Raw genomic sequence first — 21,598 nt, forward strand, 5'->3', positions numbered from 1 at the left:
AAGGATTCGACCATTTCTGTCCACACAGGCTGCCCAGGTGCTTGTTCAGTCTCTTGTCATTTCAAGACTTGACTACTGCAACTCTCTGCTGGCAGATCTTCCCCTGAACTCTATTCGTCCACTGCAAATGATCTAAAACGCAGCTGCACAGCTTGTGTTCAATCAGCCCAAGTTCTCCCACACCACTCCACTGCTGCTCCTCCACTGGCTTCCAGTAGCTGCACGTATCAGATTCAAAACACTGCTGCTTGCCTACAAGGCCAAAAATGGACCAGCACCATCTTACCTCAGTGACCTCATCACATCTCGCACTGCACCACGCTGTCTGAGATCCTCCAGCACTGCTCCACTGGTACCACCTTCTCTCAGAATGAGAGGCAAGTACACTTCAAGGCTCTTCTCTGTTCTGGCACCGAGGTGGTGGAATGAACTTCCCCTAGATGTCCGTACAGCAGAGTCCCTGATTATCTTCAAGTAACGACTGAAGACCATCTTCCTGAAATACTTAAATTAGCACTTTCCAAGTTTGTTGAATTCGAGTTATATTTCTATTAAGTTTGTAATCTTGCGTACCAGTGTAGATTTATTCATTACTAGAGACTCAAAGCACTTTTGTACGTCGCTCTGGATAAGGGCGTCTGATAAATGTATTAAATGTGATAAATGCCGTAAATGTAAATGAAAGCGATATGCTGGTGTAAATATTAGTGTCAAATTTTCTGTGAACTCTATTGAATAAGTTGGAGTAGGAGCTGGAAAGGAAACGATGTAAAGTTACACCTGTTACACAGCAGCGCTTCATAACCCGGCAATGACGGGTTTCTTCCTCTTCTGTACTGAAGAGCTTCTGTGTGCTGTTCAAAAGCACTTTATTTTTTATGATTTTTGCTTTTTAACAATGAAAAATTAACTACTTGCTGCTGAAAGATATCTGTTGTGAAAAATCTGTTTTGGGTTCAGGCTTGAAATTGAACAGTACCACTCGGCTCGGGACAAATGATCTTACAGGGTTCAGTTTTAATCAAAGCTTTAATATAGAGCTGAAGCCCCTCCTCTTGTCGGTCAGATGTTAAACCACAGCACCATTGATGCAGAGCAACGTTACTCACCTCATTACTGCTTATATACATTCTACTGTAATATTAATTTCTTTGATATTAGAATATGATTGTGTTGTTTTATATACATGTGAGAAACACAGGATAAAACATGCATGTTTGTGTGAGACAGAGAAAATATGTTGTTTAACAGCTGAGGCTCACTTAAATATAAATTACCGATTAGAGTTTGGTACGTGTGAGGTCAGTGATGGGCGAGTGTGTAGTTGACAATAGTGTGAGGTCGGTGATGGGCGAGTGTGTAGTTGAGGATAGTGTGAGGTCAGTGATGGGCGAGTGTGTAGTTGACGTTACTGTGAGGTCGGTGATGAACGAGTGTGTAGTTGACGTTAGTGTGTGGTCGGACTTGGGCGAGTGTGTAGTTGACGTTAGTGTGTGGTCGGTGTTGGGCGAGTGTGAAGTTGACGTTAGTGTGAGGTCGGTGTTGGGCGAGTGTGTAGTTGAGGATAGTGTGAGGTCAGTGATGGGCGAGTGTGTAGTTGACGTTACTGTGAGGTCGGTGATGAACGAGTGTGTAGTTGACGTTAGTGTGTGGTCGGTGTTGGGCGAGTGTGTAGTTGACGTTAGTGTGTGGTCGGTGTTGGGCGAGTGTGAAGTTGACGTTAGTGTGAGGTCGGTGTTGGGCGAGTGTGTAGTTGAGGATAGTGTGAGGTCGGTGATGGGCGAGTGTGTAGTTGAGGATAGTGTGAGGTCAGTGATGGGCGAGTGTGTAGTTGACGTTACTGTGAGGTCGGTGATGAACGAGTGTGTAGTTGACGTTAGTGTGTGGTCGGTGTTGGGCGAGTGTGAAGTTGACGTTAGTGTGAGGTCGGTGTTGGGCGAGTGTGTAGTTGACGTTAGTGTGAGGTCAGTGATGGCTGAATGTGTAGTTGACATTAGTGTGAGGTCGTTGTTGGGCAAGTGTGGGTTGGCATTAGTGTGAGGTCGGTGTTGGGCAAATGTGTATTTGTCGTTACTTTGAGGTCAGTGATGGTGAGTGTGTAGTTGACATTAGTGTGAGGTCGTTGTTGGGCAAGTGTGGGTTTGCATTAGTGTGAGGTCGGTGTTGGGCAAATGTGTATGTGTCGTTACTGTGAGGTCAGTGATGGGTGAGTGTGTAGTTGACGTTAGTGTGAGGTCGGTGATGGGTGAGTGTGTAGTTGACGTTAGTGTGAGGTCGGTGTTGGGCGAGTGTGTAGTTGACGTTGTGTGAGGTTGGTGTTAGTGTGAGGTCAGTGTTGGGCAAATGTGTAGTTGACGTTGTGTGAGGTTGGTGTTAGTGTGAGGTCGGTGTTGGGCAAATGTGTATTTGTCATTACTGTGAGGTCGGTGATGGGCGAGTGTGTATTTGGCTGTGGCAGCGGGGGCGTGGCCGAGCGCCGGTTTGTGAATGGAGGGCGAGGCCGGGAGCAGGTAGACCCGGGAATGCCTCACCTGAATCAAATGATGTCTAATAAGTGTTCTCTCTTTTTCAGTGATCGGAGGGGGCATTTAAGGAGGAAAGCGAGGATGGGTCTGTGTCTGTGTCTGTGTCTGTGTGTGTCTGTGTGTGTCTGTGTGTGTCTGTGTGTGTCTGTGTGTGTGTGTGTGTGTGTGTGTGTGTGCCAGAAACGTGCGGTTGAGGCACTGACAAAAGGAATATATGAATAAAAGTGGCTTTATTGCCTTCAAATTGTCCTGTCGTGGTGTTCCTTTTTTTCGAACTCATACGCTCTTCCACATTGGCGTTACTGTGAGGTCGGTGATGGGCGAGTATGTAGTTGACATTAGTGTGAGGTCAGTGTTGGGCGAGTGTGTAGTTGACGTTACTGTGAGGTTGGTGTTGGGCGAGTGTGTAGTTGACGTTAGTGTGAGGTCAGTGTTGGGCGAGTGTGTAGTTGATGTCAGTGTGATGTCAGTGTTTGGCGAGTGTGTAGTTGACGTAAGTGAGGTTGGTGGGGAAGGGGTAGTGTTCGTGTAGTGACAGTGTTAGTGATTGGGTAGTGTTAGTGTAGTGATGGTGTTAGTGATGAGGTCGTGTTAGTGATGGGGTAGTGTTAGTGATGAGGTTGTGTTAGTGATAGGGTAGTGTTAGTGTAGCGATGGTGTTAGTGATGAGGTAGTGTTAGTGTAGTGAAAGTGTTAGTGATGGGATAGTGTTAGTTTAGTGATGGTGTTAGTGGTGATGTACTGTTGGTGTAGTGGAAGTGTTAGTGATAGGGTAGTGTTAGTTTAGAGACAGTGTTAGGAATAGGGTAGTGTTAGTGTTATGATGTTAATGATGGGGCAGTGTTAGTGTATTGATGGGGGGTAGTGTTAGTGTAGTAACAGTGTTTGTGATGGGGTAGTGTTAGTGTAGTAACGATGTTATTCATGAGGTAGTGTTAATGTATTGACAGTGTTATTAATAGGGAAGTGTAAGTGTAGTGATGGGGTAGTGTCAGTGTAGTGACAGTCTTGGTGTAGTGTTTAGTGAAGTGATGGGGTAGTGTTGGTGTGGTGACAGTGTTAGTGATGGGATAGTGTTAGTGTAGTAAAAGTGTTAGTGATGGGATAGTGTTAGTGTAGTAAAAGTGTTAGTGATTGGGTAGTGTATTGACTGTTATTAATGGGGTAGTGTAGGTGTAGTGATGGGGTAGTGTCAGTGTAGTGACAGTGTTGGTGTAGTGTTAGTAAAGTGATGGGGTAGCGTTGGTGTTGTGATGTTAGTGATAAGGTAGTGTTAGTGTAGTAATGATGTTATTGATGGGATAGTGTTAGTGTATTGATGGGGAAGTGTTGGTGTAGTAACAGTGTTAATGATTCGGTAGTGTTAGTGTAGTTCTGGTGTAGTGTTAGTGTAGTTCTGGTGTAGTGTTAGTGTAGTGATGATGTTAGTGATGAGGTAGTGGTAGTGTTAGTGATGGAGTAGTGTTAGTGAAGTGATGGGGTAGTGTTAGTGTAGTGATGAGGAGGTGTTGGTGTTGAGAGTGTGTTATCGATGTGGTAGTGTTGGTGCAGTGATGGTGTAGTGTTAGTGTTGTTACAGTGTAAGTAATGGAGTAGTGTTAGTGCAATGAAAGAGGGTAGTGTTAGTGTAGTGACAGTGTTAGTGATGGGGCAGTGTTAGTGAAGTAATGGGGAAGTGTAAGTGCAGTGAAAGGGGTTGTGTTAGTGCAGTGACAGCGTTAGTGATGGGGCAGTGTTAGTGAAGTAATGGGGAAGTGTAAGTGCAGTGAAAGGGGTTGTGTTAGTGCAGTGACAGCGTTAGTGATGAGGTAGTGTTAGTGAAGTAATGGGGAAGTGTAAGTGCAGTGAAAGGGGTTGTGTTAGTGCAGTGACAGCGTTAGTGATGGGGCAGTGTTAGTGAAGTAATGGGGAAGTGTAAGTGCAGTGAAAGGGGTTGTGTTAGTGCAGTGACAGCGTTAGTGATGGGGCAGTGTTAGTGAAGTAATGGGGAAGTGTAAGTGCAGTGAAAGGGGTTGTGTTAGTGCAGTGACAGCGTTAGTGATGAGGTAGTGTTAGTGAAGTAATGGGGAAGTGTAAGTGCAGTGAAAGGGGTTGTGTTAGTGCAGTGACAGCGTTAGTGATGGGGCAGTGTTAGTGAAGTAATGGGGAAGTGTAAGTGCAGTGAAAGGGGTTGTGTTAGTGCAGTGACAGCGTTAGTGATGAGGTAGTGTTAGTGAAGTAATGGGGAAGTGTAAGTGCAGTGAAAGGGGTTGTGTTAGTGCAGTGACAGCGTTAGTGATGGGGCAGTGTTAGTGAAGTAATGGGGAAGTGTAAGTGCAGTGAAAGGGGTTGTGTTAGTGTAGTGACAGCGTTAGTGATGGGGCAGTGTTAGTGAAGTAATGGGGAAGTGTAAGTGCAGTGAAAGGGGTTGTGTTAGTGCAGTGACAGCGTTAGTGATGAGGTAGTGTTAGTGAAGTAATGGGGAAGTGTAAGTGCAGTGAAAGGGGTTGTGTTAGTGCAGTGACAGCGTTAGTGATGGGGCAGTGTTAGTGAAGTAATGGGGAAGTGTAAGTGCAGTGAAAGGGGTTGTGTTAGTGCAGTGACAGCGTTAGTGATGAGGTAGTGTTAGTGAATTACTGTATTTTCCGGACTATTGGCCGCTTCTTTTTCCCCACGCTTTGAACCCCGAGGCTTAAACAACAAAGCGGCTAATTTATGGATTTTTCCGTGTTTTTTCCCGGTTTCACAAGCTTCATGCCACCAAACAACTGAGCCCCATAACATTAGACCAATTCAATTGCTGAACGGGTTCAGGTGAACCAATGAAATTCTTTATATTAAAATAGATGTGCTCCCACTGAATCGGGCCGCACCACATCATGCCCTGCCGCTCACTCAGACTGTCAACGGGAAAGGCGAATCATTCGTCACGCTGAAAACAACCGGGCATGAAAAAACGCACTTCATCTGTGTTCTGAGCTGTACGCATCTGGAGAAAAGCTTCACCGATGGTGATTTTTAAACGCACGACGATGCCAAAAGAAAAACTCCCGAGAGAATTAGTTGTGAAAGGAAGGAGGAAGACAGTGAACAATGACTTTCTTGGTAGGCTACTGTTTAGATACAAGCCGTGTAACAGACACTGTCTGTAGACAGGTGCGGCTTATTTATGTTCAAAATAAAAATCTTTGTACAATTCAGTGGGTTAGGCTTATATTTGGGTGCGCTTAATAGTCCAGAAATTACGGTAGTAGGATAGTGTTATTGTATTGACAGTGTTATTGATGGGGTAGTGTTTGTGTAGTGATTGGGTAGTGTTAGTGTAGTGATGTTAGTGATGAGGTAGTGGTGGTGTAGTAACAGTGTTAGTGTAGTAATGGGATAGTGTTAGTGTAGTGATGGTGTAGTGTTAGTGATGGGGTAGTGTAGTGTAATGACATTGTTAGTGATGGGGTAGTGTTAGTTTAGTGACAGTGTTATTGATGGGGAAGTGTTAGTGAAGTAATGGGGTAGTGTTAGTGTATTGACTGTTATTGATGGGGTAGTGTTAGTGTAGTGATGATGTTAGTGATGAGGTAGTGGTAGTGTAGTAACAGTGTTGGTGTAGTGATGGGGTAGTGTTAGTGTAGTGATTGTTTAAGTGTAGTGATAGGGTAGTGTTAGTGTATTGAAAGTCTTTGTGATTGGGTAGTGTTAGTGTAGTAATGGGGTAGTGTTAGTGCATTGACAGTTATAGTGATGGGGTAGTGTTAGTGTAGTGATGGGGTATTGTTAGTATATTGACAGTCTAAGTAATGTAGAATTGTTAGTGTAGTGATGGGGTATTGTTAGTGTAATGATGGGGTAGTGTTAGTGTATTGACAGTCTAAGTGATGGGGTATTGTTAGTTTGGTGAAGGGGTGGTGTTACTGAATTGACAGTTTTAGTGATGTGGCAATGTTAGTGTAGTGACAGTGTTAGTGATGGGGTACTGCTATTGTAGTTCTGGTGTAGTGTTAGTGTAGTGATGATGTTAGTGATGAGGTAGGGGTAGTGTAGTGACAGTCTTAGTGATGGGGTAGTGTTAGTGTAGTGATTATGTTGGTGATGAGGTAATGGTAGTGTAGTGACAGTCTTAGTGATAGGGTAGTGTTAGTGTAGTGATGTTAGTGATGTGGCAGTGGTAGTGTAGTGATGGGGTAGTGTTAGTGTAGTGACAGTCTTAGTGATGGGGTAGTGTAGTGATGGGGTAGTGTTAGTGTAGTGACAGTCTTAGTGATGGAGTAGTGACAGTCTTAGTGATGGGGTAGTGTTAGTGTAGTGACAGTGTTGATGGGGTAGTTTTAGTGTAGTGAGTGTTACTGAGGTTAGTGTTGGGTTAGAGTAGTGTTGTGTTGCAGTAGTGTAGTTTAAGTGTTATAATGTTGATGTTATATTGTTTTGGTGTAGTGCATTTAGATTGTGTGTGTTTGTGAAAGAGAGTGTATATCTGTTTTTTAACTGTGTGCATGATAGAGTATGTATTTTTATTGTGCGTGTATTTAAATAGTGTGTATGATTTGGTTAGGTTTAAGGTTGTGTGTGTGTGTGTGTGTGTGTGTGTGTGTGTGTGTGTGTGTGTGTGTGTGTGTGTGTGTGTTTTGATTGTATGTGTATTATAGTGTGTCTTTAGATTATGCATATGGTAGTGAATGTATATTTTGGTTTTGTGTGTGTATGATAGTGTGTATTCCAGTTGTGTTTGTATAATACTGTGTATTTTAGTTTTGTTTGTATGGGTTAGGGTTACAGTACGATAGTGAGTGTATACAACCCGAAGTTCAGAAATGTTGGGACCTTTTTCAAAATTTAAATAAAATAAAAAAAAGACTTTCAAATCACATGAAATTTTATTCACAATAGAACATAGAGAACTTAACAAATTTTTAAACCGAGAAATTTTACACTTTTATGCACAAAATGAGGCTACAGGTCTTAAAAAAGTTGGCATGTGGGAAACAAAGAGCTAAAAAACCCCAGAGATTTTTAAAATATTCAGTTGGGAGAACATCTAGCAACTAATCAAGTTAATTGACATTAGGTCTGTAACATAAATAGCTATAAAAGGGATGTGTTGAAGAGGCAGAGTTAATCAGAAGTAAAGATGGGCAGAGACTCTGCAATCTGTGAATGAGTGTATAATAAGATACTTCAAAAACAACGTTCCTTAACATCAAATTGCAAAGGCTTGGCAAATCTCATCATGTACAGTACATAAGATTTAGAGAGACTGGAGAAATCTTGATGCATTAGGGACAAGGCCGAAGACCTTTGTTGGATGCCTGTGGTTTTGGGCCCTCAGACGACACTGCATCACTCATCGGCCTGATTGTGTCATTGATGGTACTAAATGGGCTCAGGAATACTTCCAGGAACCAATGTCGGTAAACACAATCCACCGTGCCATCTGCAGATGCCAACTAAAGCTCATGCAAAAAGGAAGTCCTATGTGAACATGGTCCAGAAGTGCAGTCATGTCCTGTGGCCCAAAGCTCATTTAAAATGGACTGTTTCAAAGTGGAAAAGTGTTCTATTGTCAGACGAGTCCAAATTTAACATTCTCCTTGGAAATAATGGACGCCGTGTCCTCTTCCAGCATGTTATCGGTGTTTGGTTAAAAAGTCTGCATCTCTGATGGTATGGGGTGCATAAGTGCATACGGTATGGGCAGCTTGCATGTTTTGAAAGACACAATGAATGCTGAAAGGTATATAAAGATTTTAGAGCAACATATGCTCCCCTCCAGATGATGTCTATTTCAGGGAAAGCCTTGTTTATTTAGGCAGGACGATGCAAAACCACATACTCCAATTTTTCAAACAGCATGGCTTTGTAGTAGAAGAGTCCAGCTGCTGGATTGGCCTGCAGTCCAGATCTTTCACCTATAGAGAAGATTTGGTGCATCATTAAACGAAAAATATGCCAAAGACGACTACGAACTCTTCAGCAGCTGGAAACTGAACCAAAATTCCAACAGCAAAACTCTACAAATTTATAATCTCAATCCCCAGACATCTTTAAACTGTTTTTAAAAGAAGAGAAGATGCTACACAATGGTAGCAACAACTTTTTTGAGACCTGTAGCAGGCATTACATTTGAAATGTGCTCATTTTGTGCATAAAATTTTATAACTTCTCAGTTTAAACATTTATATTCTATTGTGAATAAAATATTGGCTCATGTGATGTGAAAGTCTTTTAGTTTTCATTTTATTCGAATTTAAAAAAACGTCCCAACATTTCCAGAATTTGCGCAGTTTTTCGGTTTGTGTGTGTATGATAGTGTGTTTTTCGGTTTGTGTTTGTATGATACCAAATTGTATTTTTCTTGTGTGCATATGATAATTAGTGTTATTTTGGTTGTGTGTATATGATAGTGAGTTTTTATTTTGGTTGTGTGTATATGATAGTGAGTGTGTATTTAGTTTTGTGTTTGTATGATACCGAATTGCATTTCGGTTGTGTGTATATGATAGTGAGTGTGTATTTAGGTTGTGTGTGTATGCTAGTGAGTGTTATTTCAGTTGTATGTATGTGATAGTGAGTGTGTTTGTCGGTTTGTGTTTGTATGATACCAAATTGTATTTTGCTTGTGTGTATATGATAGTCAGTGTTATTTTGGTTGTGTGCATATGATAGTAAGTGTGTATTTTGGTTGTGTGTGTATGATAGTAAGAGTGTATTTTGGTTGTGTGTGTATTATAGTGTGGGCGTGTGCATCTGTTCATGTATTTGGGAAGCATGGTGGGATTAATTTAGGAAGAACTTGATAGGAAGACTTTTTAGATAGCTGCTGTAACCACGGCAACCAGGAAATATTAGTTTGTGATGGTGAACATCTAATGGTGTAATTTGCAACCTACAATAGTGCAAGCCCCGCCCACTGTGAATACTGCCACAGTTGCTCATGTTTATCGCCTCTTTTCTTCCTTTTCACAGCACTGCGTCTCATCCTTTCGGAGCCTCAGTGACTGTCACACAGCAGAATTCACACTGATCCACTTCTGTCTTGTTGAAAGCAGTGCGCTGTTCGTTTTCACTGTGTGGAGTTTTGTCAGCTCCACCCCATGGTGATTATGTGTTTGTGTGTGTGTTTCACTGGTTTTCTGGATTTACTCTGTCCTGGAAAATGTAAAGGTTGTTAGACGCAGCGATCGCGATGATGTTCTCTGCCGGGTGCCACGCCATGTGCAGGATTTTTTTGCGGAAGTCCAAGCTGTCCACGCCCACATCTCCACGACGACGACGGCCCCCTGTGTACACACGCCGTGTTCGCAAGACTGCACGAGGTTTACTGCTTTCACGCCACGCCTCAAGTGTCACACCTCGCCCAGAGTCCCGGTCAAACATGCGGAAAAAACTGTTATAGGCTCCTGTCATGATCACGCTGATACACAGACAGAGAGAGAGAGAGAGAGAGAGAGAGAGAGAGAGAGACTAGTTAGTGATCAATCCAAATTGAACTTCAGTTACACATTTTGTCCTAAATGTTTTCACTGTTTACATTGGGATAAGTTACCTATCTGTGCTGTTCCACACACACTCGAACTTGTCGAAGATGCAGTCATTCTCATAGAGTGAGCAGAGTTTACTGCGCAGGTACTCATGAACCTGAAACACACAAATCTGTTTATTGAGATCTTCCTTTTAATGTCAGCTGATGTAATCAGTGCATTATGGCGTCACTGCTATTCACTGAGGTCACAGTGTCACACCTACAGTAGTGTGTGTGTGTGTGTGTGTGTGTGTGTGTGTGTGTGTGTGCATGTGCATGCATGTGGTGGATACTTTTATCACCTAATGTGTGTTTAGTGAGGATGTTGTCTTACCTGGTATGTCTCTACTGGTCCTTTCTCCATGTTTAGGTCCCACACCTTCACCGTGAGGTAGTCTCGTGTTAGCAGATAACGTCCACTGTGGCTGAACTTGACATCGGAAACAGAGGAAATGATCTCGGAGAAGAACGAGCGGTTCCCTGGATCTTCAGGCTCTTCAAAGACTTAACAAAGAAATATAGATTCAGTCACAGCTCTTGAAGTTGAATAAGACATGCAACATGTTATTGTGGCACAGCAAATATATAACTCTATCTATATCAGTAATCATTTCTCCTCGAGATTAATACTCGTTTAATCTTATGCATAGAACAGAATGATTAAGGAAGAAATTTAACTACTTGCTGTTCTGGGATCTCAGGTTTTGAATTGTCAGCCTACCCACAATGCACTGCTACATTTTCTTCATATTTGAGATTCTTCATGGAAACAAATTATTATTGTTGTGTGTGAATATTTACACTCAGACCTTCCATCAGCTATTTTGAGCTTTCAGTGTCTGTTATTTAGCTATGCTCTCAAATCTGAGGGTGTGTGTGTGTGTGTGTGTGTGTGTGTGTGTGTGCGCGTGTTCACTCTTTGCATGTGTATCACACAGCGCTGATGTCCTCATGTCACAAAGGCGGATTGACCCTTTACTGCTGCTGTAGATGAACAGGTGACAGTGCTGTGGGTGAAACTCGGCTGCTGTGATCACCTCGGTCAGGTCCTCCATGTTCACTGGTTTAATGTCCACAATGTCTCATTAAGAGTTAAGGATCAAACTTCAGGTCTTAACTTATATATATATATATATATATATATATATATATAAAAAAATCACAGTGTTGTTTTTTTAAACACATTCTCTCTCTTTCTCACACACACACACGCACACGCACACGCACACGGATACTAAAGCTGCGATCTGTAATGTCCAAGTGCCACATGTTGATTCTGAGGTCATCAGCTGACAGGTACGTTTCTCCATCACTGTTCACCGAAATGGAATTAATGTGGTAGGTGTGGCCATTAGAAAAGACCCTCCTCGGACGCACCTCCACCATCAGATCAGTGGGCTTCAGTACTGGCACCTGGACCAATCAAAAGACAGGATTAATAAACTCTTAACCAGAGGAAAAACAAATGAATTGTTGATAAGCAGAAGTGGAGCAGTTGAATGTCTCAGTGAGCAATCTAAACATGTTAACTATTCAGGATGTCATAGCCATGAGCACACTATGCATGGCTAACCCTAACCCTAACCCTAGAGTTACTGTTAAAGGTAAGGCCCAAAAGCTCATTAACATAATATTCCAAATTTTATGCCTAATCATTTTTATATACTTAACAAATCATGCTGATATAGTCACTGCTAAATATGATAGAGCCATATACACACCTGTAGTGAGGTGACAGTGGAAATGTCCTTCATTCGTCCTTCTTCATCCTTCAGGTTGTAGCCTTCTGGCCTTCTATCCCTTTGACTCACCTTCCAAAGCTTTATTGTTTTATCTGTTAGCCAGTAAACATTTATATTTGGTGTTATTTTATTGCTCACAATAGATGCATTTCTCTCTTTTAATGTGAGAATTAAACTAGCCATAAAATGACGAATCTCCGAAACTAAGTGTGATTGTAGGTGATTGTAGAGTTTAATTCTGTTCTAATTGATTTGACAGTGTCATTTGTTCACCATTGGTGGAGAGAAGGAAGTGGGCAGCATTCTTTTGAGGCAGCCAGCGTATCTTATTGATCTTCTCCTCGATCTCTAAGCTCTTCAGGTAATCAAAGTCTGGCTCGTGGCTTTGAAATGTGCTGTAGACGTTATATTCCCCCGCCTCTCCAAGCTCCTCCTTATCTCCTTTACACTGTTAACACCACACACACACACACACACACACACATACACACATACACATACACACAAACAGCTGGCCTTTCAATTGTTTTATTATGCACATTTTTAGGAATGTAATGTCCTGTAGATAACAGTCACTACACATTGTGAACTTTTCATTTAACTTCCTTTCTACTTTCCATATACACAAAATTCTCTGTTAAGGATAGGGTCAATTAGAATATAAAGGAGGACCTTATTTTTATGGTAGATACAGCCATAATTTAATAGCGGGATTAGAATTCAATATAAAAAAAACCCAAAACATTTTACAATTTGTCATAATAAATCTTTTTTGTTTGTGCTGATTAATCATAGTACATAGTTTTTTTTATGTATATTGATCATGATATACTTTTAGATAGACAAGAAATGTTGATCAAGTTAACAGTTTGTAGATGTAAATAGTGAAGTGTATGCACAAGGTTAATTTCTAGGTCCACTGCTCTTTTCTCACACTTTTTTTCCTTCAACACTACATTTGGGAACAAATACTACTATAATAACCTATTGTGCTCTGAATGGTCTCGCACAGTACCTGAGCGAACGTTCCTGACTGGATTGAAGGTTTTTTATTAGGAAGTAGAATAATAAAGACTAAAAAAGGAAGCAGAGCTTTTTCTACAAAGCCCCCAATTATAGATTAGCTTTCCATTCATTCTTCAGGACTCCCTCTGAGTCTTTACATCTAGGTTGAAACCCTTATTTAGTCTACCTTGTAGTTAATTTGCTTTTCTTTTATGTAATACAGAATAGAATGGGTTCACATTTGAGTCTGGTCTCTAAAGGATTCTTCCTCATGTCACCTTAGGGAGGTTTTCTTTGCCACTGCTGCATCTAGCTTATTTATTAAAGATCTAACGAAATTCTATATGTGTACTGTTAAAAGTAAAAATATAAATGAAATTGAAATGAGTCTTGACAACTAAGCTTTTAAACCTGACCTCAGTCTCTCTCTGGAAGATGACCACGCGTCCACCTTTGTCTCCAGTGGCCAGGAGGTCCCCAGTATGGTTAAACTCCACAGTGGAAATGACATCAGCTGATAATTCATATGAACACAATAAAGTTTAATATGGTCAACTGTGTTGAACACTTTTAACACTTCCCGTACAAGTGTTTATATTTTCAAAGTAAATTCAAATATTATTCAATAGCAGTTAACTTTTTTTGTGTATTTGTATTTTCAGGTTCTTTCTCTGTTGTTGAGCTCACACAGAATATCTTGTTTAAATAATTTATAGCCGCTACAGCCTTAAAGGAAACAAATTAATCTGAAGAATTCTCTGAAATGGAATTTAGTATGGTTATCATTTATTATTATGAAATGATTACATACAAAATCCCTAATTATAACCATATGCTAAAATTACTTCATGCTAGAGCGGAATGTGACGTATGAATAATTCACAATAAAAACATTACAGTAATAATACAATACACAACCCCAATTCCAAGAACTTGGGACAGTGGGTAAAATGTAAATAAAAACAAATGCACTGCTTTGTAAATCTCATAAACTCATATTTTATTCACAATAAATATAAAATGTTTAAACTGAAGAAATCTACAAATTAAAGAGATGTCAGGTTGAAATTGATGGTTGCAACACGTCTCAAAAGAAACGGTAACAAAAGGCTGAAAAAGTAAGTGTTACTAAAAAGAGACAGCTAAAGTAACATTTAACAACTAATGAGGGTTAGGAGATCACAAAGATGATTGGTATAAATAGTGTATCTTAGAGAAGAAGAGTCTCTCAGTAGTAAGGACAAGCAGAGCTTCACCAATCTGTGATAAAAAGCTGTGTCTACATATTTCAGAATAATGTTCTACATCACATTGGGAAGACTTTGAATATCTCAGGTTTATCCACAGTACATAATATCATCACCTGAATTCAGATTCTGGGAAATCTCTGAATCAAAATCAATATTGGATTCTTTAATAGAAATCACTGCATAGGCTCATAAACCCCTACAGAAATCATTGCCACATCATCCACACATGCAGGGGAGTGGTAGCTTAGTGGTTAAGGTTCTGGGTTACTGATCAGAAGGTCGGGGGTTCTTCTAAATCTCTTTCATATGTGAACATGATCCAGAAACACCACCATCCTCTCTGGGCCAAAGCTTATTTAAAATGTACTGAGGCAAAGTGGAAAACTGTTCTTTGGTCAAAGGAATCGAAATGTAAAATTCTTCTTGGAAACCATGGATGCCGCATCCTGCAGACTAAAGAGGAGAGGGACCATCTGGCTTGTTATCAGCACTTAGTTAAAAAGCCTGCATAATTTACGGTATGAGGTTAGTATGTATAAAACATTTGGAAAGTACATCAATGCTGAATGCTATATACAGGTTTTAGAGCAACAACTGCTTTCATTAAAGGCCTTATATAATTGAGCAAGACAATGCTAACTGTATACTGCATCTATTACAACAGCATGACTTCATAGTCTTCACACTGTCCTGCCTGCAGTCTAGGCCTTTCACCATTTCAAAACATTTGGTACATAAAAAAAAAAAAAATAAATAAATAAATAAATAAATATATATATATAATTTTTTTTTTTTTTATGTACCAAATGTTTTGAATATAAACATTTTTGTTTTATTTTGTCTTTGTTTTATATATAAAACATATATGCAAATCTTTGTTTTATATATAAAACAAAGAAGCCATAAGACTATTCAGCAGCTAGAATCCTGTATCAGACATGAATGGGACAACATTCCTTTTCAGTTCCTAGATGTACAAAACCTGTTAAAAGAAGACATGATGCTATACTGTAATAAACATGGTCCTGTCCCAATGTTTCTGAGACATATTGCAGCCATCAATTTCAAAATGACCTTACTTATTACTTAAAATAGTACAGTTTTTCAGTTCTAACATTTTATATGCTTCTATGTTCTATTGTTAATAAATTAAGGGGTTTGTGAGATTTACAAGTCAATGTATTCTGTTCTTATTTACATTTTACACAGTGTCCCAAACTTTTTGGAACTTAGGTTTGAAATATAATAACCTAATTATAAAAAACAAATCTGATGTGTGTTTGGTGAAATTTGGTGTAAGAGTTCATACCTGGACTGCAGTACTGTGTTTTGTAAGCTGTGTGTGTGTTAGGTATATGCATATGTAATGTGTGTGTATTTGGTTTGTGCATGTGTAAGGTGTGCGTCTGCTAGGTTTATGCAATGTGTATTTGTGTGAATGTGTTCGAGTTGCATTTGTGTGCACACCTTCAGTGACGTAGTCTCGTAAGAAGCTGTGGTTGATCTTGGTACTCTCGTCCTCACCCATGGGCAGTATCGGTTTGTGTGTCTCTGCCTGTCCAGCGAAGAGCTGTCCAATTAGTAGTGACCAGGCCCTTTGAGGCTCCACCCATTCTGTTGCGGCCTATTGGGGTGGCCTGTTGCACAACATCCTGGGATATGAAAAGCCTTCTTAAGATAGACACGGTTCAGAAACGCTTCAAGCAACAAGAATGAATATGATTTGCTCCTTAAGTGAGTGTGTGTAATCCAAAATAACACACACACACACACACACACACACACACACACACACACACACACACACACACACACACACACACACACACACACACAACCAAAAAATCCAGCACTGTTTGTTAACGAGGGTCCAAGAAACACAGTAGTGCACTCCAGTGAAGCGTCAGTGTGTGTTCCCGGGTTGCTGTAGACACTTTTCACAGTGGGTGTGGTGATCCTTCACGAAGATCCAGAGTAAAAACGGAGAGCAGGATAAACGCTGGGATGCTGGATAAACAGAGAGAGAGAAGGATGAATGAAGGAGAGCAGGATGATAGGGGCCTAATCCTACCTTACAGCTTGTTTGTGTGTTAGTGTCTGTGAAAGAAAGAGATGAATAAAGTAGGGGATTGAGAGAAGGCCAAATAGGAAGAGAGAGAAATAGAAAAAGAGAGAGAGAGAGATAGACAGAGAGAAGATGTGGCTGCCTGTCTTTCTGCTGAGCATCTGCACAGCATCACCATGCCACTGCAGCCTCCTCCCTCAATAGCCAATGACAATTCAGCACTGCTTTATAACTCCACCCACTGCAGGTGACAGAAGAAGTGAGCAGAGAAGGGGAGATGGAGGGAGGGAGCTTGAGGGAGAGAAAGAGGGAGGGCAAGATGGATAAAGATAGAACACAGAGGGGAGAATACAGAGAGAGTGAGAGAGCCATTGCATCATAGCACAGAAATGAGGGAGGAAATTAATATTAGAGGAAGAAAGTGAACTGTGGCCTGAGGAACGACTGGAGGAGTTAAACAATAGAGTTATTTATGCTTCTAAAGAAGTGTAGTGTATATAATAAAATGTCTATTTATAATTTATTTATTGATATTTCAAAAACTATTTTAGCACTAAAAACCAATTGTGAATAATATTTGATAGTTTGCACAAAATATTTTTTATTTTTATTTATTTTTGTTTGTTGTTGACATATAAGAGTGGGGGAAGGTGCACACAGGTGGACTATGTTCTATGTAGGAGATGCAACCTGAAGGAGATTGGAGACTGTAAGGTGTTGACGGGGGACAGTGTAGCTAGACAGCATCGGATGGTGGTCTGTAGGATGGTTTTGGAGGTGAAGAAGAAGAGGAGGAGAGTGAAGACTGAAAGAAGAATAAGATGGTGGAAACTGAAGGAGGAAGACTGTAGTGTGAGGTTCAGGGAAGAGGTCAGACAGGAGCTCGGTGGTGGTGAAGAGGTGCTGGATGATTGTGGAACTACTGCAGAAGTGATAAAGGAGACAGCTAGAAAGGTTCTTGGTGTAACATCTGGAAATAGAAAGGAAGACAAAGAGACATGGTGATGGAATAAGGAAGTGAAGGAGGGACCAAGGAGAAAGAGGTTGGAGAAACAGAAGTGGGGTCGACAGAGAGATGAGAAAAGTAGGCAGGAGTACAAGGAGATGCAGCAGCAGGTAAAGAGGGATGTGGTGAAAGCCAAGGAAAAGGCATATGAGGAGCTGTAGGAGAAGTTTGACACTAAGGAAGGAGAAAAGGATTTGTAGCGTTGGCCAGGCAGAGGAACCGAGCTGGGAAGGATGTGATGCAAGTTATAGCAATAAAGGATGGAGATGAAAATGTGTTGACTAGTGAGGAGAGTGTGTTTAGTGTATGGGAGTATTTTGAGCAGCTGATGAATGAGGATGTTTAGGAGAGATGCAGTGGTGTTTTTAACCCGATTATTCAACAAGATTCTGGAAAGTGAGAAGATGCCTGAGGAATGGAGAAGGAGTGTGCTGGTACTGATCTTTAAGAATAAGGGAGATGTGCAGACCTGCAGTAACTACAGGGGAATTAAGTTGATCAGTCACACCATGAAGTTATGGGAAAGAGTAGTGGAAGCCAGGCTGAGAGAAGAGGTGACCATCTGTGAGCAACAGTATGGTTTCATATCGAGGAAGAGCACCACAGACGCATTATTTGCTTTGAGAATTTTGATGGAGAAGTATAGAGAAGGTCAGAAGGAGTTGCATTGTGTGTTTTTGGATTTAGAGAAAGCGTACGACAGGGTGGAGAGAGGAGTTGTGGTATTGTATGAGGAAGTCAGGTGTGTCAGAGAAGTATGTAAGGGTGGTGCAGGACATGTAAGGGGACATGATAAGGATCGGCTCTGAGCCCTTTCCTGTTTGCAGTGGTGATGAACAGGTGAACAGGTTGAAGGACGAGGTCAGACAGGAGTTTCCATGGACTATGATGTTTGTGGATGATATTGTGATTTGCTGAGGATGGAGCCACCATGAAGGAAAAAAAGAGTAAGTCAATGAAGGAGGTTTATGGATGTGGTGAGGGAAGACATGCAGGTAGTTGGTTTGAAAAGGCAGATGTAGAGGACAGGAAAGTATGAAGACGGATGATCTGCCGTGGCGACCCCTAATGGGAGCAGCCGAAAGAAGAGGAAAAAGATTTTTGTTTGTTGCCTTTGAACAACAAACAAAAATCTACGAGCTGTAAACAGCTGTTTCAGCAGAACTGACAGCTGCATCACTTCCTGCTCTGTCACTGTTTGACCAATAAGAGTTTGTGAAGAATAATAAAACTGACACACACACACACACACACACACACACACACACACACACACACACACACACACACGCGGGGAATAAAATCCTCCCATATATCATTAGAATCCTGAACTCATTGGCTACATTTTCCATCAGTCATTTTGTTTCCTTAATGGTACTGGCTGTAAATTAAAGGGTTGGAATAAAAGGTGGTCCAGAATAAACATCACGACACCTGCATATGGATTGTAGACTGAAGCCCGAGATTCCGCCTCTTTTACTTTTTTTTATGTGAAAGTTATTCCGAAATATATAAACACAAACACCAGCCGAAGTTCTGTGAAACAAAAAAATTACCATATAAATGACAACACTATTGTTTGTTTGGAGCAGAAATGCTTTACGGCATGTTGTTCAGTGGAGCCTCGTCTTTCCTTATAAACAGGTGTTGTGCCTAATTTAAACCCCGGTCTGAAATCAACCCCCCTTCGCGTGCACGCGGACAGTACCGTCGTATTTCCTGTAGATGGCCCTAAAAACACTAAAAACACCCTAACTCAACCCTAGGTTGGGTCAAATGTTTTCCTGGTCCTAATGCCAAAAGATCAATTTGAAGAAAACGTATACAGCTTCCTGTAAATGGCAAAATAAACTCAGGAATAATAATAAGGAATGCTTTTAAAACCACCTGCGTGAATTCTAACCGCGTATTTATTTTGCGTTAATACATAGACACACTAAAATTACTCGGATACACAAGTAAAAAAAATTTGTTTTTAAAAAAATAGTTAATTTCATTTTAAAAACATGGACATAACCTGACACCCCCCCCCCCACACACACACACACCTTGCTGTGATACACCTACACAAGCAATAATGTATGTGTAAAATACTACAGTTAATCTAACAACATGGACAGCTGTATTATTTAGGGGGGTATTATTTAGGCAAGCTGAATGTAAACCCCCTGCCTGAATTTTAGCCCCCCCTCTATTTCTTTTTCCTACATACTCAGAGTTGCCAAACTTGCTGTGATACAAATACACAAGTAATAATATATGTGTAAAATACTACATTTAATCTAACAACATTAGGGTTAGGGTTTAAATATTTTTTTTTACTTGTGAATCCGAGTAATTTAAGTAAGTCTTGGTATTAACGCAAAATAAATACGCGGTTAGAATTCACGCAGGTGGTTTTAAAAGCAAATGATTACATTCCTGAGTTTATTCTGCCATCTACAGGAAGCTGTACACGTTTTCTTCAAATTGATCTTTTGGCGTTAGGACCAGGAAAACATTTGACCCAATCTTCCGTGTTTTTAGTGCCATCTACAGGAAATACGACGGTACTGTCCGCGTGCACGCGAAGGGGGGTTGATTTCAGACCGGGGGTTTAAATTAGGCACAACACCGGGATTAGCAGCAGTGGATGTGTTTGTGACTCGTTATTACAATAATAATGTAAGTATTGCGGTTTTTTTTATGCATGTTGTTGTTGTGTACTGCTCACACACATTCAGGAAATACATTCGTTATACGTTTTCCATTGAAAAATCGCTGCTTGAGGCTCAGAGCTTTAGAATGATGTATAGTTAGTCATGGTTACTCTTCTCCCTTTATATTTAATCTATTGCTAAACATTAATACCTGAGAACACTGGGATATCGGTACTGCGGTTAAACAGCCGCATCTTAATAATAATACAATTTCTGTTTGTGGTGTAAATATATATGTAATTAAGGCCCATATTTAAGCACTCTTTAAACATCTTTACTGTGTAATGTTTGAGATTATACAGTAAAATGTAAAAGCAAAATCACCGTTATGTTTGCTAAATATCAAGTCATTTTACTGTGGAGTTTTTAAGAAAAGTAAAGGTGAAATCACTCCAAACATTAGCGCATTTAAATCACGTCACATATTCAAACATTCATTAAACATTTTTCTTCATAGGTTTGCTCAATCTTTTAAATAATTCCTATTTAGAATATCGCTATGTATTACCCAATTAATTTTCAAGTCATTTTACTGTGGAGTTTTTGAGAAAGGTTAAGGCAAAATCACTCCAAACATTAGTGCATTTGTAATCATATTCCATATTCAAACATTCATAAAACATTTTCCTGGTTCTGGGCATTCCAGGACCAGTTCATGTTGTGTTGAAGTCCCAAGAATCATATTTCTTTACAACCATGTTGTAGGTAGTGCTGTACGATCCATGTGTATGCCTCCTTTCCCTTCCTGATATTATAAAAATGTTGTCATTCTCATTGATAGAGCATTTCCAGTTTCCCCTACATATTACAAATTGTATTTATTACAGTAAATAAAATAAACACAATTGGAAACTTGTGAATTTAAGTTGGGTCTAATTACAAAAATCTCCTTGGTGTTAGGAATACTAATGTGGCGTTTGGTCAAAATGTATGCCTTGTCCCTTTCCAAGTTTTATCTGCCCACGGTGGAAGTAACTTACTTTTAAGTAATAAGACCTTTAAATTGTTATTTTTCTTATAGGCCGAAATGACTCTGTGTCCATGCAAAATTTCCCATTCAGTCATGAAGCTGACAAAATTTTCTTTGATTCTCCTGTTTAAAAGTGTACTACTATCAGAGAATGTAGATACAAGAGGGATGATTTTAATGTTTTCGGATGGAGTCTGTTTATTCTGGTTTATGAAGGTCAGGAATCTTTTTATGCAACCCCTTAGAAAAGACCGGGAATATCACCTTTTCTTATGTGACCCAAATAGGATTTTGGTGGCTTTCCAAAGATCCTTAGCCCTAGAGCATATCCTATGGAATCGTAGCAGTTGAGACTTTACAATGCCTTTAAAGGTGTGTTTTGGGTGAAAGCTCTTCTTATGTAGGAGTGTGTTGGTGTCTGTGTGCTTAAAGTAGACCCTAACTTGCAGTTGTTGGGTTTCTATGAAATATTCCTCCTTGAATGTGCTTGTGTCTAAGAAGCTAATTTCATATGAGTGTATGGTGTTCTTGACCCGTATAGATTTATTAAACTGGTTAAGATGATTAATAAATTTTTCAAATTCTAGTTTAGACTCAATCCAGACACCCCAGATGTCGTCCAAGAATCTGTAATAGTGTAGTGGTTTAACAGGCCAGGCAGCTAGTGCTTGCTCCTCCCATTTTGCCATGAAAATGTTGGCGTAAGAGGGAGCAAATCGTTTGCCCATAGCTGTTCCTTTAATTTGTAAGAAGTTTTCAGAATTTAATTCAAAATCATTACGTTCCAAATTGATTTTGAACAAATATCCAATAGATATTTGTCCAGTCTGTTTCTACTGGGGTA

The 21,598-nt window shown here is 40.2% G+C and overlaps 2 protein-coding genes across 52 annotated transcripts; one reads left to right on the top strand and one right to left on the bottom strand.

Moving 5' to 3' along the window:
• Positions 1-685: 685 nt before the first annotated feature.
• LOC310721533 (uncharacterized protein) lies at positions 686-9,228 on the top strand. 50 transcript variants are annotated; one of them, XR_014532097.1, is made up of 9 exons: positions 686-1,379; positions 1,536-1,847; positions 1,926-2,003; positions 2,042-2,118; positions 2,157-2,295; positions 2,367-3,870; positions 3,915-4,014; positions 5,934-8,786; positions 8,948-9,228. XR_014532097.1 is itself a non-coding variant. In XM_083533308.1 (9 exons), the coding sequence occupies exons 1-5, from the start codon at positions 1,309-1,311 to the stop codon at positions 3,055-3,057; spliced, it is 996 nt and encodes a 331-aa protein (XP_083389434.1). In that variant the 5' UTR covers positions 686-1,308; the 3' UTR covers positions 3,058-3,110; positions 3,145-3,870; positions 3,915-4,014; positions 5,934-8,786; positions 8,948-9,228. The 50 variants fall into 50 exon arrangements, 42 of the variants coding, with proteins under 42 accessions (XP_083389434.1, XP_083389421.1, XP_083389426.1 ...); XM_083533308.1 differs by lacking the exon at positions 2,042-2,118 and having other exon boundaries at positions 686-1,418; positions 1,536-2,003; positions 2,157-2,306; ... (1 more) ...; positions 2,835-3,110; positions 3,145-3,870; XM_083533295.1 differs by lacking the exon at positions 2,042-2,118 and having other exon boundaries at positions 686-1,418; positions 1,536-2,003; positions 5,934-6,071; positions 6,498-6,604; positions 6,676-8,786.
• ppp2r2ca (protein phosphatase 2, regulatory subunit B, gamma a) lies at positions 7,361-16,289 on the bottom strand. 2 transcript variants are annotated; one of them, XR_014532091.1, is made up of 10 exons: positions 15,482-16,289; positions 13,181-13,278; positions 12,033-12,207; positions 11,739-11,851; positions 11,253-11,430; positions 10,934-11,098; positions 10,352-10,521; positions 10,042-10,133; positions 9,386-9,909; positions 7,361-8,404 (listed from the first exon to the last, which is right to left on the bottom strand). XR_014532091.1 is itself a non-coding variant. In XM_083533275.1 (10 exons), exons 2-10 carry the CDS (start codon positions 15,540-15,542, stop codon positions 9,618-9,620), a joined length of 1,344 nt encoding a protein of 447 aa, XP_083389401.1. In that variant the 5' UTR covers positions 15,543-15,666; positions 15,868-16,258; the 3' UTR covers positions 7,361-9,617. The 2 variants fall into 2 exon arrangements, 1 of the variants encoding a protein (XP_083389401.1); XM_083533275.1 differs by having other exon boundaries at positions 7,361-9,909; positions 15,482-15,666; positions 15,868-16,258.
• Between the last annotated feature and the right edge of the window lie 5,309 nt (positions 16,290-21,598).

This window comes from Silurus aristotelis (genome assembly GCF_946808225.1).
Source record: "Silurus aristotelis genome assembly, chromosome: 27".
Classification (NCBI taxonomy): Eukaryota; Metazoa; Chordata; class Actinopteri; order Siluriformes; family Siluridae; genus Silurus; species Silurus aristotelis.